General features: G+C 49.1%; 1 protein-coding gene across 1 annotated transcript in view; it reads right to left on the minus strand.

Moving 5' to 3' along the window:
* Nucleotides 1-5095: 5095 nt before the first annotated feature.
* The window catches only part of LOC309562232 (uncharacterized protein), a gene marked incomplete at its 5' end in the record, with an annotated part of 105032 nt that continues 93039 nt past the window's right edge, over nucleotides 5096-17088 (minus strand). Inside the window, 2 exons of the mRNA XM_082266355.1 lie at nucleotides 5096-5987; nucleotides 7642-8128. Of these exons, the coding sequence (XP_082122481.1) occupies nucleotides 5120-5987; nucleotides 7642-8128 (1355 nt within the window). The 3' untranslated portion in view covers nucleotides 5096-5119. The remainder of the gene's footprint in view (nucleotides 5988-7641; nucleotides 8129-17088) is intronic.

A 17088-nucleotide genomic window follows, 5' to 3' on the forward strand; every position in this document is an offset into this window, starting at 1 on the left:
ACTCCTGCAGAGTTTGCATCGTGACAGACAGGTCCTTCTCCAGACCCTGACTGGTCGCAGACCGAATCAGAATGTCGTCCAGATACCCCAGGACAGAAATGCCCTGGGCTCTCAATAATGCCAGAACCGGTGCAAGCACCTTGGTGAAGACCCGCGGAGCCGAGGCGAGCCCAAAGGGCAACGCCACGAACTGGTAATGATCCTCCGCAATGGCAAATCGAAGGTATCTCTGATGACCCTCGAATATGGGGATGTGAAGATACGCATCCTTCAAATCGATGGAGGCCATGAATTCCCCCGGAACCAGGGCAGCCACCACCGAGCGCAGGGATTCCATGCGGAACTTGCGAACCCGCACAGAGCGGTTCAGAGCTTTCAAGTCCAGAATAGGACGAACCTTGCCCTCCTTTCTGGGCACGGTGAACAGATTGGAATAAAACCCCCGAAATCTGTCCCGATGAGGCACAGGAACCACCACTCCCTGAGCCCTCAGGTCCCGCACCGCCAGGTGCAGATCCCGCAGGCGCTCTGGAGACAGTTGTAGATTTGAGGGAAAAAATCTGCTCTCTGGCCGAGAGAGAAACTCGATCTTGTAACCAGATCGAACGATTTCCAGAACCCATCTGTCCCGCACACGGGCCAACCAGGGCTGAAGAAAACCGAGCAAGCGTCCCCCCACCCCAAAACTGGGTGAGGGCGCCCCTTCAGGCCGAACTGTTATGGGCCGCAGGTCCGGATTGGCCGGACTTCTGTTTCCCAGACCAGGGTTTCTTCTGAGAGCCCTGGCCCTTGAACGGTTTGCCCTTGTAGTGCGGCCGAAAGGCACGAAAGGACCCCTGAGGGGGCCGAAAATGAGCATGCTTCTTCCCAGAAGCCCCCTTAGCCTTGGGGAAATGGGGCAAGAGAGTGCTCTTACCCCCGGTAATCCCCTTAATCAACACATCCAGGGACTCCCCAAAAAGGCGAGACCCATCATAAGGCAGATTGGCTAAGGTTTTACGTGAAGATTGGTCCACCGACCAACATTTCAACCAAACCAGGCGGCGAGACAACACCGCCACGCTGTGCACACGCGCGGCCAACGGAATCAGGTCCAGGTCCGCATCACACAGATACATGACACCCTGGTGGATCTGATCCACCATATCCAGGGTCGCCGCCGAGGCCGAATCGGCCACTAGGACGCGCCTAAGCATCTGCGTCCAACTTGCGATCGCCTGGGCCGCCATGAGAGAAGCAAACAGAGCCTTAAGCATAGAACCCGTAACAGAATAAGTATGACGGGCAAGAGACTCCAGTCTCCTATCCGTGGCATCACGGAAAACAGGGGATCCCTCTGCAGGGATCGCAGTGGCTTTGTTCAAAACCGCAATAGCATGATCCACTGGCGGAGGCACACACCACCGTTCATCAGTGGCAGGCGAGAAAGGATAACGCAGCTTAAATTTACTTGGTACCGCAAAAGGCTTGCGCAAATCGCGCCATTGGTCTTTAACAGCGCGCTGAAAATCAGCATTGCAGGGAAAAACCTGCGGCGTCCTGCGTTTTCTCTGCGTCCCATAAGCCGCCAAGGCAGCTGGGGGACACACCTCGTCCTGCAAACGTAGCGTCTGCTTAATGGAAGCAATCAACTCATCCATGATTGCAAGCTCTTCAGGCGAGCCAGGGGGAGAATTATCAACCCCCTCAACTTCAGCCTCCACCTCAGACCCCACTAGATCAAGAGAGGAGCGGGACCCCGATAGGGGGGTCCCCGCCAGAACAGCCCCATCACCTTCACCCTCAGAATCAGAGGACAGAGCAACTCTGGGCCGTTTAGTAGATTGAGCAGCCACCAGCATTTGCACCTGTGCAGCAAGGCCAGCCACAATCGTGGCCAAATCCCCCCCTGGGGGGGAAACAGCGGTCCCCTGGCTTTCCACCAATACTGTGGGAAACTTGCCCTCCTGAGAATCCATTGCCCCTGTATGCCAGACAACCAAGGGTTAACTGCCCCCTTACAGCAAGCGCGGCAAGCGCAGCCCACCGCACCACACTCAGGCACAATGAGACCCCCACAGGGAATATACAGACTGAATACAGGCAATGGAACACAGGAATAGAAGGATAAAACCTGAGGAGACTCCGCTGCTGCTGCTGCCTCGATCGGTGCTTCCAGGAGAGAGGAAGTGATGCTGCCAGGGCGCTCTATGTAAGCCTATGGAGGCTACAAGAAAATGGCCGCTGTGCATGTAAACCATGCGGCCGGAGCGGGCGCCGGTAAAATGGCGCCGTTTGGCGCCGAAATCGCCGCTCCACAGTGCATAAAATCACACACAATATTATCCCATTATATGGATACATGTTAGATCGCCGCAGCGATCGCTGTATATGCCCCAACATGCCATTAAAAACATGCCCCACAGCACACAGCTCCTCACACTGCCCAGCCTGACATACTCAGTGTCATACAGCTCCCCCCCCCCTTGCAGCCCACAGCATGCAGCCGAGATATAGGGAGACAAGCAGTGTGATTAAAGGCAGGTTACACAGTCCCAGACTGAGACCCCCCCCAGACAGACAGGTCCCCACATAGATACACTTACCTCACATGGCGTGGGGAACCCGCACAGGCGAACAAGCCGCTGCACATGAGGCAGGGAGAGTCGCAATCCAAGACGCACACAATGGCGGTTCAGAAACCGCACAGCGTCCGGTGAGGTAGCCACCTCACCAATCATCCCTGCACCGAACAGGGATGGGTCGTTCACCGTGCCAGGAGCGTTACCTGGCTGAACGCTCGATGGCAGACTGGGAAGCCACTGACCCACGACCTGCGACCAGGGGGATCAGCCCGAGACCCAGTCCGCATGATCCTCTTCGTCCGAAGAACTAACTAATGCTGACAAAAATAACAGCTAAGTAAAGGTAGAGAGAAAACTCAAACAAAATATCAAAAAGAAGAAAGAGTCTGGGACAAAAAGTCCCAGCACAGAGAGAGCCAGCCACTCCTGACAAGCTAGACATTAAAACTGGGATATGGTTGCAGGAAGTAGGAGGGTATTGACTGAGGGGACCACCCCTTGAGGGTGGGATATGTTAAAGCTTTATTGTTAACATATTCTGTTGCCTAGCTACTCCTTCGGAGCAAAGTCTAATACCCCATATGTGACGAATATGAAGAGGCGGCGACTGTCGGAGGACGTAAGAGAAATATATATTTATTTATTTATCTCTTTTATAGGTTATACTAGATGGACTTGTGTCTTTTTTTTTCAACCCAACTAACTATGTAACTAAGTGATCAGATTGAAATAGTGTTCAAATTTAAAATGCTTAACCACTTAAGCCCCGGAAGATTTTACCCCCTTCCTGACCAGGGGGTATTTTGCGATTCGGCACTGCGTGACTTTAATGGACAATTGCGCAGTCGTGCGACGCTGTACCTAAACGAATTTGACGTCCTTTTTTTCCCCACAAACAGAGCTTTCTTTTGGTAATTGATCACCTGTGCGATTTTTTAATCATGCGCTATAAACAAAAAAAGAGCGTCAATTTTGCAAAAATAACAATATTTTTCACATTTTTTTATATGAAATTCCCCCCAAAAAAAAATGTAAAAATCAAAATTTTTTTACATTTTCGGCCAATTTGTTTTATGCTACATATGTTTGGTAAAAAAAAAAAAAAATTACAAAAAGCGTATTTTGATTGGTTTGCGCAAAAGTTATCGCGTTTACTAACAAAAGGGAAAGATGTCATTTTTTTTTTTTTTAACGCGTAATGGCGGCGATCCGCGATTTTTTTTTGCGGGACTGCGACATTGGGGCGGACAGATCGGACCCTTGACTGACATTTTTGACACTTTTGGGGTTACCAATGACATTACTACAGTAATCAGTGCTATACATATGCACTGTTACTGTAAAATGACACTGGTAGTGAAGGGGTTAACTTTTTTTGAGAGGGAGGGGTGGTGTGTGTCCGTAGGGGCGTGATTCTAACTGTGATTGGCTGTGGCTTGAGGTGTAGGAACAATGATCAACAGTCCTACATAGTAGAACCGTATGATCACTGTTCCTACACAGGGGAGAATGACAGGCGGCTTGTTTACATCAGCCGCCTGCCTTTCTCCCGCTGTCACGGACGATCGTGAGTGAGCGGAGGACATCGGGTCCGCCGCGCACACGCACGTGGGGGGGGGGGGGTCCGTGACCGCGCAGGAGCGCACCTGCTCCCCAGAGCCTCACAGGGTAGTGACGTACCGGTGCGTCACTTTGCCTGTGAGGGGCTGACCACCGCAGTATATGTACTTGCGGCGGTCGGCAAGTGGTTAAGATACAAACTGTTTACAACAATGTCATTTATTTTGTAGCTTTTGGTCTGTCTCCTATATTATTAGGGATCTTCTTAAGTCTCGGTTCACACCTGTGCGATGCGGGAAGGCTGCGAATTCGCAGCCTGTTCCTGCATCGCATCCGCACATCTGGCAGTTCACACTGCCATATGCGATACGCAGGGGGTGTCAATTAAATGTTAACAAAACCCCCAGTTTGATCGCATATCGCAGTGCGATCTGACAGTTCACACAGGATCGGATCGCACAAGTGTGAATCACTGTGCGATCTGATCCTGATGCGGCTGAAAAAAAAGGGTCATGTGCGAGTTCGGTGTGGATACAGTGCGAATTCAGCCATACAAAGTGTATGGCTGAATTCGCATCCGCACATCCGATCGCATGTAATGAAGGAGCAGTGCACTCCGAAAGTAAGTAAAATTGACAGAATTATTTTTTCAAAAAAATATATTATATAAATGTTCTGGGCAATAAATGAAGTAGAAACTATAAAACTTTAATAGTGCGTGATTTGAATGCCACATTTACAGTACATCCTAATTCCACTTTTATTAGGAGTTGAACTGGTCAATTCAAAGCTAATTTTTTGGTTTGAAAAGGATAGGTTTCAGCAGATGGGCTTTCATTTTAGGTGACAGTCTTTTAAAAAAATTAAGGCACAATTTTATTAAAAAGAATATCCCATTTTATGAGAATAAGGCAAGTTAAATCAGTAATAGGCTTGCAGATCGGATTGGTGCAACATTGCATATGGTCTTCAGCAGTCTTTTATCCTAATCTCATTCATTCATGATCAAAAGGGCAGTTGCCAGCTTCTATTGTTTTTACTGGAAGTACAGGAAGAACAAGGTGAGATATACGGCTCCACACCCCACTCAGCTTATCACCATCCATCTCCTGATGTGATCTCATGGTGCCAGGGCGAATGAACTGCTGCCATAGGAAGTCCCGGACTTTTTCTTCCAACTCCGGAAGAGCAATGTTTGGCTCAAGTGATGAATCCTTCAGTAATACAGTAAACACAAGTGCCACGTTCTTGTATGCAGCATTTTCGTGATCACAGTACTTGAAAAGGATGAGCAAGGAGCCAGGAGGCAAGGTTTCTAAATTATTTAGTACTGCTGCACGATGTTTAGATTCAAATCCTGAGCTTAGTTGTTCATCTATATGGAGTTTGGCGGTACTGTCATCATATTGGGCTTGAGATGGACCATGGATCACCAACCAACTGGAATTGAGAGTAACAGCATAGGTTTGTGCTAGACCACTACCTAAACATAATAAAGTGCGCTTGGCATCTTGGGCTGCAGTAAGGATGATCATAGCAGGTTCCTCAGGATGAGATTTGTTGAGATGATTTGTCAGCAATTTTCCACTTCTTAACCACAAGTTGCGATTCTGTTCAGGAAAATTATTTTTGAGACTTTCAAACTTATCCTGAAAAATTTGAAGTGCTGGTCTGGAGTCTAAAGTCTGTGTTCCGTTGAATGGATTGGTACACACATAAAAAACAATAGCAATAAGAACGAAAACAACTGCACCACCTGCAATAGAAATAAAGACACCATGACACCAGTGCTGCTGATCATCAGACTTCTTCAGTGAAATGTGGGCAACAAATTTTGGACAACACAATTCCCAATAATAAAGGCTGGATGGAGAGAATTATATTTTAAAACGTGCAGACTAGTGTCCCAGTTCATTACAAAGTAATGAAATAGGAGTGGTCATCTTTCGAAACTGAACATTTTACATAGAAAGACAAGAGTAAATGTCTTAAACATAAAACCTACAGCTGTCACATAATGCCAGAAAAGTTGTATTTAATGTCCATTATGTAGAGCAGAGTTAGGCCCCTTTAACAGGGGCAGACCTGACTGCGGATGTAAACAGACTTTTGTCCATTTACACCCGGCTACCTCCAACCTGGCAAAAACAAACGGAAGGGGAATCTGTTCCCCCATCTGTCTGCCGGATCTAATGGTAGTCTGTTGTAAACAGACAGCCGGTCCATTTACATCCAACTGTTGATAGAAGAGAGGGGGCTGTGTAATGGCATGAACATGTCACCTGCCTGCTTAGCGGGGCATACTAGCACATTATGCCTTTGCCTTGCAGGTAAGTAAAAAAAAGTGCAGCGGTTTACAACCGCTTTAACAAGCCACAGGCTGGTGACTCAGCAGTGACAACGCTGATAGCTATTTCCCTGCAACATTACTTGATCCCACTGTAGTGGAAGCAGCACAGCCTACATGAGAGTTGCAGCTCTGCTCTGAATTTAAAAGTAGTGCAGCACTGTTGCTACACCATCTAAGGAAGGTGCATTAGGTGGACCTTAATGGCAGCTTCAACAGGTATTTGAGGGACTTTTTTTTTTTAGTGGAATTAAGGTAGAACTTCAAAGTGAAAATTCACTTATAATTAAGTTTTTTCTATTTTTGAGTCTATAGGTATACTTTGATATCATTTTACTGTATCATTAGCAACTATTACTAGTAACATAGCTGAATTTAAAATATAAACTGAACCATCTCAGTGGCGTACCTAGTGCATTTGGCACCCAGGGCAGATCCTATATCTGGCAGCCCCCCCAAACTTTAAAATGTAAAAAACACCCACCAAAATTTGGACTGGAGAACATTAGGGGGGACTGGAGGGGTCCGGAAACCATTGTAGGGGGTTGGAGAGCGTGGGGGTGGAGAGCACGGAGTGGAGGGGGGCAGAGAGCACTGGGGGAGCCAAGGATCGCTGGGGAACAAGAGAGCACGGGGGGGGTGGACAGGAGATCACTGGGGGGACTGAAAAGCACTGGGGGGCTGAAGAGCACTGGGAGGGCGAGAGAGGGGGGCTGGACAGGGGGGACTGAAGAGCCCTGGGGGGGCTGGAGAGCACTGGGAGGCCTGGACAGCACTGGGGGGGGGCAGCAAAAGAAAAAAGAAGTTGGATAGCGGTGGGGCAGCTGCATATAGAGGAATTGATCTTTCCATATTCCTCCTGCAACCGCCGAATGCCTGCAGGAGGGAGAGGAGGAGAATCAGGCATTCGGCGGCTGCAGGGGGAATATGGAAAGATCAGTTCCTCTATATGCAGCCGCCCCACCGCTCCTCCTATCCAGTCAGTCACACACATGAGGCTGCTCAATCCTCGGGCACTCACCTTCTTCCCGCCCCCGCCAGCAGCGCAGCACAGACCAAGGACGGAGGGAGCAGCTGCCTTCACATAAGGAGATGAGCGGCACAAGTAGCGGCCTGACACCCCCCCCCCGCACCCCCCCGTTGGTACACCACTGCATCATATACTTTTACCTCGTGTCCACAGCTTCTCCACCAACACCGACAACGCACTCCTCTCCACCCCCCCTGGCAAGGCACCCTCCTCCGGAGGCGCACTCGTCTCCGCCTCCTTCTCCAGAGGCGCACTCGTCTCCGCCTCCTTCTCCAGAGGCGCACTCGTCTCCGCCTCCTTCTCCAGAGGCGCACTCGTCTCCGCCTCCTTCTCCAGAGGCGCACTCGTCTCCGCCTCCTTCTCCAGAGGCGCACTCGTCTCCGCCTCCTTCTCCAGAGGCGCACTCGTCTCCGCCTCCTTCTCCAGAGGCGCACTCGTCTCCGCCTCCTTCTCCAGAGGCGCACTCGTCTCCGCCTCCTTCTCCAGAGGCGCACTCGTCTCCGCCTCCTTCTCCAGAGGCGCACTCGTCTCCGCCTCCTTCTCCAGAGGCGCACTCGTCTCCGCCTCCTTCTCCAGAGGCGCACTCGTCTCCGCCTCCTTCTCCAGAGGCGCACTCGTCTCCGCCTCCTTCTCCAGAGGCGCACTCGTCAGGTCAGACATACTGAAAGGTTAATGTATCACAGCTGAGAATCCTATGTGGTTTTGTTTCTTAACTGAGTTAGTAGCTTCACTAGATGTTTGATTCGATCTTAGTGATTATTCCTAATGTTACCCGCATTTAAAGTTATATTTTTTTCAAAAATGTTTGATTATATTACTGAAAGGCACTTCATGGAGGTTGTGTTTATTCTACAAGTTCCAAGAACAACCTAAAGGTTTAGGTTCTGTATGGTTTCTCCGAACTGGGTGACCTTTGCAGGTAAAATCTCTCGTACACCGATGTATATCTGTTAGGGAAAACAATGAGAACTTCATTTGAGGCAATGTAGTGCTAAGAATTAATGATGTGCAATAACTGCATATTGTACACTGACTACCATGAGATTACAACTGTTTGCAACTCTCTGACACAATGAGGTTGATTTACTGAAACTGGAGAGTGCAAAATCTGGTGCAGCCCAGCACAGAAACCAATCAGCTTCCAAGTTTTCTTCTGACGTTAGAAGCTGCTTGGTTACCATGTACAGCTGCACCAGATTTTGCACTCTCCAATTTTAGTAAATCAACCCCAATGTTTTTTTTGTTTTTTTTTTTAAGAATTTTAAGTTAAATTCTAAAATAAACAAAATGTAAAATCAAAGTGATAAATGACTAATAGCTGAATAAAATGTAAGGCTATCCAACTATTTGAGATGATTGTTGCCTGAAGCATGATAATCTAATGCCTAAAGGGCCAGAAAGACACCCCCCAGCTGTACACTCTTAAGCTGGGTACACAAAGGCCAAATGTCGGGGAAAAAAAGCAGCCAACCGACTCCCGATAAGCGCTTTTAACCAATGGCAGGAAGCACTGAAAGGAATGTTCTGGTGGGGAAACTGTCCTCCTGTCAGAACACAATAGCTCAGTGGGGGAGATCGCTGCACTAACTTTGCATAGTTAGTATAGAGGCTCAGACCGGAGCGGACAGTTTTTGTTCGTCCAACCTGCTGGGTTGAAGGGAAGAAACACAAATAGTGTATACCAGGCTTAGCTGGTTTAGCAGGAACCTGACAATTTTTAATCTCTGTGTGGCCCTCCCTGTTCAACAGAAATCAGTCATTAAACTGGCCTCTAAATTCATCAAAATACGGCGCTAAATCTTAAAATAATAGAATTTTTGTAAGAACTTACCGTAAAATTATTTTCTCTGAGTCCTCTGACAGTCGCAGCCCTTCCATATGTTCTTCACTATTGGGTAATGGCACCCTCTGCAGGAGCAGGCTAGGTAGTGAAAACTTGATATAAAAGAGTTAAACAAAGATACACCTATAGGGGGCTGTCCCTCTCGACATTACCCTCAGCCATTCAGTGCTGCTAATCTGTTTCATAGCAAGCAGTACAGGAAGACAACCAACCCCAAAATAGAGGGACGGGGACTGCGAATGTCAGAGGACTCAGAGAAAAGAATTTTACAGTATGATCTTACAAAAATTCTATTTTCTCTTATGTCCTCTGACAGTCGCAGCCCTTCTGTATGCTCTTCACTATTGAGATGTCCCAAAGCAGTGCAGGTGCGAGGGGTGGGAAAAAACGCAACCAACAGCACGGTAACGTGTCAACAAGGCCAGAGAAAACTGAGCCAACAGGGAAACAGAAGCTCAACAGGAGCCAACCCAGAACAAATTTCACCCCAGGAAGAGACAAAAAAAACAATTCCCTTCAACAAACTGCCGCGCTCAAAAAACGTTGCGGCCAAAAGGAAGCATCCGAGGATGCCATTACATCAGGCTTGTAGAATTTTGTGAAAATGTGCACAGACAACCAGGTCGCCGCTTTGCACACCTGAGCCACAGAAGCCTGATGGCTAAAAGCCCAAGAGGCACTCATAGCTCTAGTAGAATGTGCCCTCAAAAGGGAAAGGAGGCACCTGACCCTTTAGTGAATAGGCCTGATACATTTGGAAATGGTTGCAGTGGACGCAGCCAAACCCTTCTGAGGTCCATGGGGGAAGGACAAAACAGGGAATCAGACTTCCTAAAAGACTCCGTGGCAGACAGGTAAACCCTGATCGCCCCAACCACATCCAAAGAATGCCAGGCAAATTCCTTGGAATGCTCGGGCTTCGCATAATGCGAAGGCAACGCAACAATTTTGTTGAGGTGGAAATCCGACACCACCGTAGGAAGAAAAGACTGATTAGGTCGCAGGATCACTTTATCCCTATGAACATCCAGATAAGGCAAACAGCAAGACAGAGCCGCCATTTTAGACACTCTGCGAGCAGAGGTGACAGCCACCAGAAAGGCCACTTTCTGGGACAATACAGGCAGAGCTATTTCTCTGATGTTCTCAAAGGAAGTCGGTTGCAAAAGGGACAAGACCACATTCAGGTCCCACAGAGGCAACGGAGCCCTCCGCGGGGGAGCCAGATGACGCACCCCTTGAATAAAGGTGAGAATCAGGGAATTTGTCGCCAAGGGACGCTGGAAGAAAATGGCTAAGTCTGACAACTGACCTTTGATTGTGCCCAGCACCAAACGCAGTTCCACACCTTCATGCAGGAAGGCCAAAAACCCTCGCCACCAAAAAGGAGCGAGGATGAAACCCTTGCAACTCACACCAGGCAACATACGCCTTCCAGGCACGATGGTAAATCTTCTTGGATGTAGCCTTCCGAGCCCTCAGCAAGGTAAGAATGACAGCATCAGAGTGACCTCTGTCTCTCAACACCTGGCTTTCAACAGCCACACCGATAAAGCCAGAGACCATAAAGCAGGATGGAAGTTCGACCCTTGAGACAGCAGGTCTTCTCTCAGAGGCAGTCGCCAGGGAGGCTCGGCGACCATCTGTACGAGGTCCGCGTACCAAGACCGACGAGGCCAGTCTGGAGCTACCAGAATTACCTGCACCCGTTCCAACACCAACCTGCGGAGGAACCTGGACAACAGGTGAATCGGAGGGAAGGCATAAATCAGCCAATACCGGTGACAGGGCAACACCAACGCGTCCGTGGCATCTGCCAGAGGATCTTGGGCCCTGGCCGCGAACCTTCCCACCTTCTTGTCGAGACGGGATGCGAACAGATCAATGTCCGGAGTCCCCCACCGGGCACACAGGAGGCGAAACACCTCCGGATGCAGGGACCATTCCCCCTGATCCAAGGACTGATGACTAAAGATAGTCCGCTTGCCAGTTCTCCACTCCAGGAATGTGAACAGCAGAGATAGATGTAACGTGCGCCTCGGCCCAAGACAGGATCTCGGCCACTTCCTTGGCCGCCCAGGCACTCTTGATGCCCCCTTGGTGAATGATGTAAGCCACAGCCGTGGCATTGTCCGTTTGAACACGAACCGGGCGAACTTGCAACCGAGTCGTCCAATGGGGAAGGCAGCGTTTGATCTCCCTGAACTCCAGGACACTTATTGCTAAGGAGGATTCCTCCGCCGACCACATACCTTGTGCACACAGAGTGTTCAGCACTCCACCCAAGCCCATCAGGCTGGCATCTGTGGTGATCACCATCCACAACAGAGGCAGAAAGGTTCAGAGCTGGTGACAGGAGCCACCACGAAGGCTCCGACCTCAGGAGACGGCGTAAACATATCCTCCTGTCCAGAGACTGAGGATCCTTGTTCAACTTGGCCGGAATCTCTGCTTGCGAGAAAACGGAATTGCTTCAAAAGCCAAAACCTTCAGCCCCAGGGACCTCACGCAGGCACAGAGGGAGGAGGAGAGATTGTTGTTCCTGAGGGACCTGATCTTGCCCTGTAAAGCCTGAAGTTTGACCTCCGGGAGAAACACTTTTGCCTGAATAGAGTCCAAGACCATGCCCAGCCAACTCAGGGAGACTGACGGGATCAGAGCTGACTTCTGGAAATTGATGGTCCACCCGAACTCCTGGAGCGTCTGAACCGTGTCAGATCACTCGCCAGAGTGGCACACAAGCTCGCCCTCAACAGGAGGTCATCCAGATAACCCGAGGACCGCAATCCCCACAATCCCCCTCTTGCGCGGCAGAGCCAGCACCTGGGCCAAAACCAATGGGAGCCGAAGCTAGACCAAAGGGTAATGTCACAAACTGAAAGTGGGCCTCCGCCACACCGAAGAGGAGATACAGCTGCGACTCAAAGACGCTACCACCGACCGGATGGATTCCATCAGGAAATTCTGCACCCGCACAAGGCGGTTCAGAGACTTGAGGTCCAGAATCGGACGCACTGTGCCCTCTTTTCTGGGCACCTTGAACAGATTGGAATAGAGCCCGCAAAACCTGTCCCGCTGAGGAACCGGTATAACAACTCCTTGAGCAAGAAGATCTTGCACAGCCCCCTTGAGATCTCATAAACGATCAGGAGACAGACGGAGATTTGATGGAAAGAACCTGTCTGTGGGGCGAATTGAAATTCGATCTTCTACCCTGAACGAATCAGTTTGCGAACCCACCTGTCCCAAATTTGGGACAACCAGGGTTCCCGAAAGCAACGCAGATGTCCACTCACCCCTGAAAATGGGTGAGGGCGTCCCTTCAGGGGGAGGAAGACTGGGCCGCAGCAACGGACTGTCTAGCCTTAGGCTTACCAGACCCGGGCGTCTTGTTTCCGCCGGAGGCCTTGAAGGTTGTACCTTTGGCCTGCACCCCTGAGGCACGAAAAGGCCCCCAATGAGCCATGAAGGAGGGACCCCGCCGCGCACGGGGTGATTTACCCTTTGCGGCTTGGGGCAGGAAGGTACTTATACGCCCTGTGAGACCCTTGACAATCTCATCCAAGGGGTCCCAAAGAAGTCATTCCCCCAAGGGACATCAGACACAGTCTTTATGGAAGCATGGTCAGCTGACCAGCTCTTCAACCAAAACCATGCGGCAGAGTGCGACCCCTACCACTGATAACCTTGCGACCAGAGGAGCCTCGTCCAGGGCCCCATCACACAGCAACACCATGACTTGGGCCATTTGGTCCACCAGGGCCATAAGAGTCCGAGGGACCGACTCCGCCACCAAGTTGCGTTTAAGCACCTTGACCCACTCCGTAACAGTCTGTGAAACCAGCACAGAAGCGAACACAGGCTTGAGGAGGGAGCCCCGCCACCAAATAAATATGGCGGGAAAGAGACTCCACACGCCTATCCATAGGGTCTTTAAACACCGGGGAGCCCACCACGGGCACCACCGGGGAGCCCACCACGGGCACCACTGTGGATTTATTCAACCTGGAAACAGTGGTCCACCCTAGGTGACACCGCTCAGCGATTGTTAACGGGCGCAAAAGGATAGCGGCGTTGAAAAACGCTTAGGCACCGACAGCGTGTGCTTAACGCAGCTCCACTGTTCGTTCTCAATGTTGTGAAACCCCTTGGGACAGGGGAAAACCTGACCCGACTTCTGGGCTGTGCGGGACCCGAAGGAAACCCGCTGACCTGACTGGGTGGGCTCATCATCAATATTCACAGTTTCCCTGAAGGAGCGAATAAGTGGTGCAACTAAAAGCGCGTTTCCACGCTGCGGCGGAGGACGACTCCTCCACTCCCCCTTCTAAGTGCGCGGACTGGAACCCCTCAGGGGGGCACTGTCCGTGGCAACCAGCTCGGGCTCTGAATCAGACGACTGAGAGGGCATCGGCTGGTACTGAACAGTACACTGTGACATCATTTGGGACGCCAAAGTAGCATTGGCTGCAGGTAAAGGTGCTGAGGACAAGTGCTCCACATGTTCTGGAAGCGCAAAACAGATCAACGAGGAAATAGTTAACCTCGGACTCCATTTTGGCAGTACTACAAAAAAACGGGACACTGGCCCTTTAAATTGGCGAGTTCGCGATCCTGCACCGCCGGCGGAGTTCCCTTTATATTGTTAGATTACCTGAGGGAGCAGTGTTTTTTAGGAAAAAAACACCCAAAAAGCATTAAAAAACCCCTGATTGATAGAGACATATGAAAACAAAACCGCCCACCCCTGCAGCAACGGAAAATGGATGGAGGAAGTGACATCATCCACTAGAGGCCTAAAAGCGTCCTAAGCCTCACAAAAATGGATGCCTAATAGAAGTCAATGGGGAAAAGTCACAGGGAAAATGTCCGCCGCCCTTACAGAGCGACTGCCCACATCCAAGATGGCACCGGTTAGCAATAAATGGCTGCTGCCCTTACTGCGAGTCAGCCCAGCATGCACTCACCCAAAATGGCGGCCGAAAAACCGGCGGTGAATAGTTAGGAACCCAGGACCCTGGCCACCGCGGGAATCCACATGGAAGCCCCCCACCCACGCAGCGTTTGCCGCGAAAGCGCCTCCAGAGAGAACAGGGAGGCAGGGACCGTCCAGGGAGGACACCACAGAGACCGCATGCTCTGACATCCCCAAAAGGAGTGGGCCCACATAACCCCCCAAGATGACTGTTCCAGGGACACGGAGGGGGTAGCATCACTCACCGCACCATGGGCCGCGGGCTCCGCTCCGATACGGGTCACCTCCCAACCTGAGTGGGGGTGTTGTCAGCCCAAATGGGGACAATGCAACACAGGGCGTTCCAGGCTTGATGCTTCCCGGCGAAGAAAATCTCTCCGCCGGCTCGTCCCCATCCGTCGGGGCACAGTCGTGGCGAGGCCTGGGTGGACCACAACCTGCGCACGCTCGTAGACCCGGCTGGGACACCATAAGGATAGATTATCAAGTGCGAGGCCCAGCCCGGCTGTTGCTTGTAGTTCTCCAGTAGGATCCCCCTGACTAGCTACCGTAGCGATAGTGAGTGAGAAAATAAAAAGAAAACCTTTTCCAAAGAAAAATAAAAAACAAACAAGGAGTCCCAGCAGGGAACCTAGTCCTATTCCTAAGCTAGGCAGCAAGAAACTGATTAGCAGCACTGAATGGCTAAGGGTAATGTCGAGAGGGACAGCCCCCTAAAGGTGTGTCTTTAACTCTTTTTTATCAAGTTTTCAATACCTAGCCTGCTCCTGCAGTGGGCGCCATTACCCAATAGTGAAGAACATATGGAAGGCTGCGACTGTCAGAGGACGTAAGAGAAAATTAAATATATGTGAGTAATCCACTAATAAATGTGAAAAACAATATACAAATATACAGACAACTTTTTCAATGCCTGTGTTAAAAAAAAGAATTGAGCAATTGTGAAATAAAACTTGTTAAAAAGTCTCAAAAGAATGTGAGAAAACCATATGAGGTCAAAATAAAATCAGTTCACAGTCCATATGATCCCACAAGTGTCCCCACATTTCAACTTGAGCCACTTACCAGATGCTGTGCACCATCGGGATACAAATGGTCAAGTACACTTATTAATATCCTTTGATCATGATTCTTCGAATTTATACCACGTTCCCAGCAGAATTTCTCCACTGACCTTCTGGAACATTGTCACAAGTCATCAGCTCTGACGTCAGTGCCGATGACGTGTGACAATGTGCTGAAAGCAGATCTATAAAATCAGCGGAGAAATCCCGGGTTATTTTTTGCACATCCTTCTACACAGGAAGTTGGAATGTGGGGACACTTGTGGAATCATATGGACTGTGAAAGGATTTCATTTAGACCTCATGATTTTCTCACATTCTTTTGGGAATTTTTAACAAGTTTTATTTTACAACTGCTCACTTCTTTTATTATTATTAACACAGGCATTGAAAGCTCTTTTAATATGTATCTATTGTTTTCACATTTATTAGTGGATTACTTACATAAATTGATTTTAAGATTTCAAGACGTTTTTTGATGAATTTGTATGTTTTGCTATTGGTGTCATGATAGCACAAGTGGCAGCTTCATCTCACAGGTTTAAAGAGAAAGTAAACTCAGCTATAAAAATCTAACTTTTACAATGTATTAAAAAGGACATGCAATATAAATACATTACACATAAAATATTTACATCATAACCATCTAAAAATACCTTTATTTCAAAGTTAAACCTTTTTCTTCTTCCTGGTCTAGGCTGCGCCATGTCATCTCCTGGTTTATGCTCCCCCTGTGGCCGTCATTTCCGCCCTTACTGCATTCCTTTGCAAACTCTGTGTAATACTGTATTGTGAGGCTGCCGTTTTTTTCACTCACTCACTCCCCCTCCCCTTGTGTTCTCTCACTTGTTCACTCCCCCTCCCCTGTCAGATAAGGAAGCAGAAAGCAGAAAGGCACACAGCTAATCGCGAGACTTAACTATGCCGTTTTGAGACATACAGGGAGGGCCAGGCGTGCCGTGGATTGAAAAACACACTGGGCATGCGCCAAAGACATCATCACATATTACAGGAAGGATTACAGGAAGATTATAGAAGTAAGACATTTTATAATGGCACCTATTGATTGCTTTCTTTAGGCAGATTATAATGAGCTGAAGTGAAAATGGGGAGTTTACAACCTCTTTAAATACTTCAGCACAGAGTTTCTATGCAATTTATTTTGATTTAGACTGAACTCCGTCGAACTGGAAAACTTTTGTTGATCAACGTCTGCAGCCACTGATCAGTGTATTCTGATAGCAGTGGGAGCCAAAGGACTAAATGTGAATGTTCACCAGAACCAAGCAAGCATTTTTACTGTGACTGACAGTATGATAGAGTTTTCCAGACAGTGGTCAGATTACGTCTGTATAAAAAACCTCCCCCAAATGAAAAATGCATTAAAGAGTATTTAAGGTCAAAATGTAAAATCATATTAATTTCCACATTGTATTGCATTTATTTTTAGCCTATCCTATTCAGCACTTGACCTCTGGAAGGTTTGGCCCACTTCCTGACCAGGCCAATTTTTTGCTATTCAGCATTGTGCTACTATAGAAAGTTGCAAACTGCCCCATGCAGATAAAGTGCGCTGGATCTCGCATCGGATACAAGATCCAGCTCTTCTAGGCAGGGGGTGTGCGCCTGCAGGCCCAGCTGTGCTGTGATGCATTACAGCACAAGCCAATCAGCGGGTACTGGCCAACGATTTATGATTGTAAAC

The sequence above is a fragment of the Pelophylax lessonae genome (genome assembly GCF_965119305.1).
Source record: "Pelophylax lessonae genome assembly, chromosome: 8".
NCBI lineage: Eukaryota > Metazoa > Chordata > Amphibia > Anura > Ranidae > Pelophylax > Pelophylax lessonae.